Genomic DNA, 8,421 nt, shown 5'->3' on the forward strand with positions numbered 1-8,421 from the left:
GATTTTATAGTATCATATTTTCCTATGATGTTTAAAAAAAATTCTATGATATTGTCTATATCAATATTTTAAATTCTACAATATTGTTTATTCAAATATCTTGATGACTTATTTTTACAAATATTTTAATTAAGAGAGGCTGTACAGTACCTATTTTGCCTATGGATGATGAAATTTTCTTTTTTAACATAAAATATCTCATTATTTTAAGTTTTTTTCTCGTATTTTGAAAGATTGAAATGTTAATATTTATTTTAATATAATATATCACTTTTATTTTTATTTTATTTCTTTCTAATATATATGTTTTTTAGTATTTTTTCAATAGAGTTTAGATTGTAAATATATATATATATATATATATGAATTAGCTGTTAATTGAGCTTCAAAAATAGCTAATTGAATATATATATGTTTTTAGTGATATAATATAATATATCACTTTTATTTTTATTTTATTTCTTTCTAATATATATGGTTTTTAGTGATTTTTTCAATAGAGTTTAGATTGTAAAAAAAAGAATAAATATATATGAATTAGCGGTTAATTGAGCTTCAAAAAGAGCTAATTGAATATATTTTTTATTTATTTATTTTTATTTTTTGTGGGAACATGTTTAGTCAATACAACTTGATATATTTCTCAAAAAAAAAAAACAAACAACTTGATATAAAAGTACAAAACTCAGGAAAGGTTTCCACTTCAAAGTAGGGAACACAGAAATCAGCTTCGCAGCCGTGGAACAGCACAAAGAGCATCACAATGGGGAAGAAGACGAAGAAACCTGGCAAAGGGAAAGAGAAAACGGAGAAGAAAACTGCTAAAGCTGAGGAGAAAAAATCCCGCCGAGAGTCCAAGAAGGTCTCCCCTGAAGACGACATTGATGCTATCCTGGTAATCGAATTGTGAACTGTAAAAGATTTTAAAAAAAAGACTAGCTTGCATGAATCAGAGCATGGGATTGAGTAAATTTGCTCAAGGGCTTGTCTTATGGTTGTGAAAAATCGAGTGTTTGAATGGATTTTTATGGCTTGCGGTTAAGTATGTAATCTTGTACAGTTTAAAGAGTCCAAGAAGCTCTCCCCTGAGGACGGCATTGATGCTATCCTGGTATCGAATTATGAACTGTAAATATTAAAAAAGACTAGCTTGTATGAATCAGAACATGGGATTGAGTAAATTTTCAGAAGGCTTTTTCGTATGGTTGTGAAAAATTGAATCTTTGGATGGATTTTTATGGTTTGCGGTTGAGTATGTAATCTTGTAAAGTTTAATTCTTTTGAAAACTAAGAACTAGTGAGGGACAGTTTCAACATTGGCTTGCTTGTCATTTGATGTAATGTTTGTTTAGTGATGGGATGAGCATCAATATAATTGATGTTTGTTGGATGCAGTCGAATATACAAAAAGAAGAAGCTAAAAAGAAGGAAGTTCATGTTGAAGACAACGTGCCTGCACCTTCTCCAAGATCAAATTGTTCGGTAAACTCATAATTAATGGACCTTTGGAAGATTTGAAATTTTCTCATGCATTAAATTTTAATGTTTAAAGAGATGGTTGAGTTCATTTTTTGTATGATTAAAAAGTTGATTGAGTTCGATTTTGTTATGTAGTTAACCATCAATCCTTTGAAGGAAACGGAGTTGATTCTTTACGGTGGTGAATTTTACAATGGAAACAAGGTGAGGCATTTTTTCTTGTTTTTTGTTGGTTATTTAATATTTAATGCATGGATAGAACAACTTTTATGTTGTGGTTTCAGTTTGAATGGGAAAACTCTAACCCTGATTAAACTATATGTTGGCTTTGTGAACGGCATACACATGTTCCTCTGATTTTCCTCATCAGGTTTTAATGTAAAACTTAAGAAGTACAGTTTTTTGGAGTTGGATTAAAAGAACAATTGATATTCCAAAATGGTTTATTTTGGGAACATTTAGGAGTTGCAAAATGGTTTATTTCGTGGATTTTTAAGAGTTGCTATTGGAAAACAGTGGGTTAGATTGTCCCAGCCTTCTCCATTGCGTGTTAATTTATTATAACTCTACTGAAAAATGTGCCAAGAGGTAGCCTATTAAAAAGAAAGTAAACGACGAGATGACTTTATCTGTTTTCGACACTAATGAGTTTGAGATTCAAATTGATAATTCAGACATTTGTATATGGTGACCTATATCGATATGATGTGGAAAAACAAGAGTGGAAATTGATTTCAAGCCCCAATAGCCCTCCTCCTCGAAGTGCTCATCAGGCGGTGGCTTGGAAGAACTATCTATATATTTATGGTAAACTCCAAGATTCCATGCACGTGCATAAATACATGATGTGTGTGAATAAATGCATAGGTCTTGGCCATTGTGCTAGATCTAAAAATATTTCTTTTTTGGTCTGTGTTATTAGGTGGTGAATTTACATCTCCTAATCAAGAGAGATTTCACCACTACAAGGTAAGTACTGCGTGATGATGCCATTGATCGATGCTCACGAAAGATTTAGTTATCAGTTTTAATTTGATGGTGTAGGACTTTTGGGTTTTGGACTTGAAAACAAACCAATGGGAGCAATTGAATTATAAAGGTTGTCCGAGCCCACGATCAGGTCATCGGATGGTAAGTCTGAGCTTTCTAAAAATTTCTTTAATTTTGTTGGGGAGATTATATTTGCGATGACAAATGAATGTGTTTTACAAGTATGACCTTATCCTTATCTAAGCTCCCACGTTGCTAATTCTCTATCATATGTGTGTGCTGGCCATCATTGATGTTACCTAGCCTTCCATTAGACCTTCTATTTTGGAAGAGATGACACATGTGGATCTGATGTTTCAGGCACACTTTTTTCCAACCAGTCATAAGAGGTGGCTAAATAGTGATTCATTGTGATCCTATTATCCCCAAGAATGACATTAGCCTATTAAATTTAGTAGTGAAATTATTTTGTGAGAAAAACAAACAATTTAAGTTCTATTAAATGTACAATGGAGAGCCAATTTCTCCTTTTGATTTTCAAACTTACTGAGGTATTGATTGATCCGATTAATGTAGCAGCTGCCAAACATGTTTCTTTTTTGTTCAAAACTACGTAGTAACTTGTGTATTAGAGGACAGGTTTTGAATTTATGCTATTCTGGTTTGGAAAGAGCTGCATGTTTGGTGGCGACTTAAATTAAAGGAAGAGACTTGTCAAACATTTGTCGTGATAGTCATATGGAGGATTGAATTTCAATATTTATTGGGTGCTTATAACGTTTGAGTAAGTTTCGGAGTTTAAAGATATTTTGAGTGACAGCTAGTGAATTAGATGGTGACACTGCATGAACTCTTCCTCATAATGGTTTTCTTCAATTTTCTCTCCACCATGTCCCTTCTCGTCGTTTGAGCATTACTGAATAGCCTTTTGCTGCTCTCTTGGGGGGGGGGGAGTCTGTGTTTGTGCATGCCTGCACGGTGTTATTGCATTCAAATTGTGGTTGGTTACTTGTTCATTCTATTTTATCCTAATTGTGGAGCCTGTCGTAGTAATGTTTTTTTTTTCAGGTGTTGTAATTCATGTTCTTCAGTTGTCATTATTTTGTAGGTCTTGTACAAGCATAAAATCGTAATTTTTGGTGGCTTTTATGACACTCTCAGAGAAGTGAGGTTGTTATTTCGCTCTCAAGATATATCTAATATTTTTCCCATGTTAACTGACATGGTTCTACTTTTGTTTGCTCTGTCCTTGGGTTTCTATAGCATTTTGTATTAAAACAAGATGTTATATGCCTGTTGGTTTAGACTGAACTGTTCAATTCAAGCTCGTCGAAAATTTTAGCATGTGTGTTTTCTAAAACTATTTTTATTATATTTAAACACTTCAATTGCAACAGGTATTTCAATGACTTACATGTATTTGACCTTGATCTGTTTAAGGTACGGTAATGAGCATAATTGACCTGCTATTGCTAATGTTTATTGGTTGTGTTTTTCTCATTGCAAATTTTGTAACTCGTTCTGTTACAGTGGCAAGAAATCAAACCTAGACCTGGATCCTTGTGGCCAGGTCCTCGAAGTGGCTTCCAATTTCTGGTTTACCAAGATACGGTAAGCCAATTATTTTGTTTCATTTCATCAAGTATCAACTTAAAGAACGTGTATTTCCTTCTTAAGATTGTACCATCTTTTTAACAATCAGCGCTAGTCAGATTATATTGCTTCTTACAAACTATTCTCACTAGTCAGATAATATTGATTCTTACAAACTAATACGAGCACCTGGTAATGTGCCCCTTATTCTTAGCTTTAGATTATGTAAATCTAATTTTGGTATGTGATTGCTGAACTGCTGTTTCAATTTGTGCTGCAATTACTCGTAACTTGTTTTCCCAAAATGCAACATCTTTCTAAAATGTGTTGACTATATGGTCGTGATAGAATCATCCATACTCGTCGTGAGACTCAATAAATGCTATTTTATCTCAGATTTATTTATATGGTGGTTATTCAAAAGAGGTTTCTTCATCAGATAAAAAAGTCTCCGAGAAAGGTATCGTTCATTCAGACATGTGGTGTCTTGATCCCAAAACTTGGGAGTGGAATAAGGTATCTGTGTTTCTCTCTGACCGTAATCATACCCACAAGATTGTATGTTGGTGCGCATGATAAGTGACATCTTTTATTGCCTCTTCTGTGGTCTTTTATGAATACTTAGGATTTTCGTGGGGTTGTACTATGTTTTTTGTCCGTGACACACTATTTGCATCTTTACATAAAATAAATCCAGATTTGAAAGTTATTGTTTGAACTATTGTTCATGACGTTATTCAATTATCAAATGAATCTTAGGTAGTGTTTGCAGTTTCTAAAAATAAGTTATTATGGATTTTTTCCTCACAAATTTGTTAAAGAAAAAAATTCATAATCAACTATTTTTAGATGTTACAAACACTACCTTAATTGTTTAAGATCAGGTCATGTCTTTTTGCTTATCAGTTTGCCTTTGTTTCCCTTGTTTACTTGTCCATTTTTCTTTATTCTCATTATAAGGCTTATGATTTTATAAATACAGAGCTTGTTAGCAACCGTAATTTAACACTGGAAATTATAATGCAATTCAATATAGAATATATCCCAGAGCAAGCTCTGTACACCCTAGCAAAAGTGCTAGTAACCCCCTAGCCAAGCTAGTATCAAGCAAATAAAAGAAGTGAATATCACTAACAATCTACGACTCTCTCATTTTATAACCTCCACCATATCTAGATTCTTCTAAGGCTTGTAATTCTTGGGCTTGATTTGGTCAGGCCCAGTATCTTAGAACCTCTAGCCATATTTGGGCCCGTAACAGAGCTATGCAGAATATTGCTATCCAATCATTTGTGTTCTGTTTAAAAATTTATATTATATAAGTTGAATAATTCACCTACGCCTTATGCAAACATTTTTGGCAACTGCAACAAATTAATCATTTCTTTTTTGATGTGAAAGGTGAAGAAGAGTGGGATGCCTCCTGGACCTCGTGCTGGTTTCACTATGTGTGTCCACAAAAAAAGGGCTTTGCTGTTTGGAGGAGTGGTGGATATGGAAATGGAAGGTCATTTTAAAATCATTTTCACTTCTTTTTTGTCTTCTAAATTTGATCCTCTTCTTTTAGCATCAAATAGAAGATTTGATAGTTGACTTCAAAACTTTTTCTTGGCCAATTATTATATGATCCTTGGATTCTTACCGAAATGAAAGGCAACCAAGCCGTGTAATTCCAATATGACTCAAAGATAATAGTTGTTAAATAAGATGCAATATAGATTGAGAGGAGCCAGATGCCAATGTTAAAGTGCTGTTCTTGCCTGCTGGAACTCTTTTTGCTTTCTTTTACTGAATTTGTGTTCTCTATTTTTCACACTCTGATCCATATTTTTTTACAGGTGACACAATGATCAGCTTGTTCTTGAACGAAATTTATGGCTTTCAATTAGATAATCATCGATGGTAATTACCCTCCTGCTTGTTTTAAAACATTTGTCATTCTTTAATTATATGATGATATGTTTCTGTACTTTGAGTATTTTGCTTTGAACTGTTCTGGGTATCACCAATAAATAAAGAATATGGAGAATTTATCGTTCAGCTGTGATATGCGTGAAACTTGATCTTTTTTTTTTCCATGAAAATTGTTGAATAAAGCCAATGAACTTTTTTTTATAAATTTATTTTAGACACGTACGTATTGTCTGATACCAAAAATTCCATCTTGACAAATGTTGATGTGTTGTATCTTTTCCATTACCATGTTGTGTTGCTTAGACGTAATTATTCTGAGTTGATGAAGTGATGTAAATTTTATGTTCAACAAGGTATCCGTTGGAGCTGCGAAAGGAAAAGGCAACAAAAGATAAGGTATTCTTGCTCGCCCCATTCTTTCAAATGGTGCTCTCCGATAAGATGTCCTAACAATCTTATCTGTTAAATTCTATACAGTCAAAGAAAAATTTGGATATGAAACCAAATAATACAGATTTTGGGAGCAAGAAAAGCACAACGGAAAAAGAGAATTATTCCTCTGATGAAGATGAAAATTCTGACAATGATGATAATGCCATGGAGATTGATCTCAATAATATATCCGATAATATGAGAAGAAATGCGACAATAGACGAAGACGAAGTCGCTTCTGGATCTGGCAAAAAAGATCTTCAATCTAGCAAAAGGGTTGCTGTGCAAAATTCCATTTCTCCTGAGGTCAGTCCACTGATGAAAATTTTTCAGTGCATCCTTTTTTTAATGGTATGGACGCATGGTTCGTAGATTAATGTTTACCCTAATTTGAGTTGACTATGCAGATAGTGAAACCTTGTGGACGTATTAATTCCTGCATGGTAGTTGGAAAAGATACACTATATATCTATGGGGGTATGATGGAAATTAGAGATCAAGAAATCACGCTTGACGATTTATATATGCTTAACCTCAGCAAATTGGATGAATGGAAATGCATTATACAGGTTGGTGGCTCTATTCTTACAGATGTATATTTATCTAGCTTTCTTGATCCCCACTTTCTGTCATCAACGATGCCGACTTTATTCAAACCTTTCTTTTTTTTTTTTTAATAAATTCTTCCTTCATCGACCTCTACCAAATCCCGTCGTGTGCGATTTATTAATCCATTGAAAGTGCACTTAAAAACATCTCTTCGAATGCAAATGCAGCATTTCCTTTACTTTTTTGGAATTTTATTTGTTCATGTTTGCAGGCATCTGAATCCGAATGGGTCGAAGTCTCAGATGACGAAGATGTGGAAGACGATAGTGAAATGGAAGAGAGCGAGAGTGAAGATGATGATGTTGAAGAGTCTGGCGATGAAGAGGACACCATGGAGGTGCCAAAAAGTTCTTGAAAATAACTTATCCTCCTAGTTGTCTGATTTTTTCACACGAAAAACATTTTTTTATTTGTCAAGGATACGAATGGTGCGACTGTATCTCTCCAAATGGGCGATGCTGTTGCTATAATAAAAGGGGAAGGAAAAAACATTCGAAGAAAGGACAAACGAGCGAGGATCGACCAAATCAGAGCCAGCCTTGGTCTCTCTGACTCACAGAGAACTCCAATGGTATGCACTCCCTCAAACTCGAGATTGATGATTTCTAGTTTGTATTTTGTATCACCAATGGCTGATCTTACATTTTACCTGATAAAGCCCGGAGAATCGTTGAAGGACTTCTACAAGCGCACAAATATGTACTGGCAAATGGCAGCTTATGAACACACGCAACACACTGGAAAGGTCGGTTTTCTGTTTATATTTACCATAAGATAAGATCAGAAGGAAGAAAAATATTGAAATTTGCATGGTATATGGGCACTTCAGGAACTTCGTAGAGATGGATTTGATCTTGCTGAATCTCGGTACAAAGAACTGAAACCAATACTGGACGAGGTAACTCTTTCGTCTCCAGGTGTTATGCCATAAATATAAAGAATCACAGTCTTAACATATTTTTGTGTACTCTTTAGTTGGCTATACTAGAGGCGGAGCAAAAGGCGGAAGAAGAGGAAGGGCCGGAGACTAGCGTCTCAAGAAAGAAAGGCAACAAGAACAAACTTTCGGCCTCCAAATAATGCAGTACAAATCTTCCATTACATTTAGTTATACTTCAAAATATGGTGATTGAATATTTGTTAGATTCCCTACACACCAGGAACATCCATTCCTTTTTTTTAGCACGTGAGAGGTTTGTTACGATTGAGTCTTGAATTCGAGTTTTTGTCCCAAACTTGGGACTTTGGCGACATATAGGCTATAAGCTACGGCGATCATTCATTGGTTTTGGATGGTATATGTTTTGTAGTTTGATTTATACTCTAATTTTTTTAAGTTATAGAAAGACATTGGATTACTAAATTTTATGCAATTTCACTCATATAAAAAGTTTAATTCATTAC

At 34.1% G+C, this 8,421-nt stretch overlaps 1 protein-coding gene across 1 annotated transcript; it reads left to right on the plus strand.

Moving 5' to 3' along the window:
• Window positions 1-692: 692 nt before the first annotated feature.
• On the plus strand, window positions 693-8,384 carry LOC140860010 (uncharacterized). The gene is made up of 20 exons (XM_073262738.1): window positions 693-895; window positions 1,396-1,482; window positions 1,615-1,683; window positions 2,154-2,286; window positions 2,402-2,448; window positions 2,524-2,610; window positions 3,578-3,639; window positions 3,867-3,909; window positions 4,000-4,080; window positions 4,459-4,578; window positions 5,464-5,569; window positions 5,901-5,964; window positions 6,330-6,372; window positions 6,454-6,714; window positions 6,816-6,977; window positions 7,229-7,354; window positions 7,436-7,588; window positions 7,676-7,762; window positions 7,847-7,915; window positions 7,993-8,384. Exons 1-20 carry the CDS (start codon window positions 764-766, stop codon window positions 8,095-8,097), a joined length of 2,037 nt encoding a protein of 678 aa, XP_073118839.1. The 5' UTR covers window positions 693-763; the 3' UTR covers window positions 8,098-8,384.
• The last annotated feature ends 37 nt before the right edge of the window (window positions 8,385-8,421 follow it).

This window comes from Henckelia pumila, chromosome 4, assembly GCF_033568475.1.
Source record: "Henckelia pumila isolate YLH828 chromosome 4, ASM3356847v2, whole genome shotgun sequence".
Lineage (NCBI taxonomy): Eukaryota > Viridiplantae > Streptophyta > Magnoliopsida > Lamiales > Gesneriaceae > Henckelia > Henckelia pumila.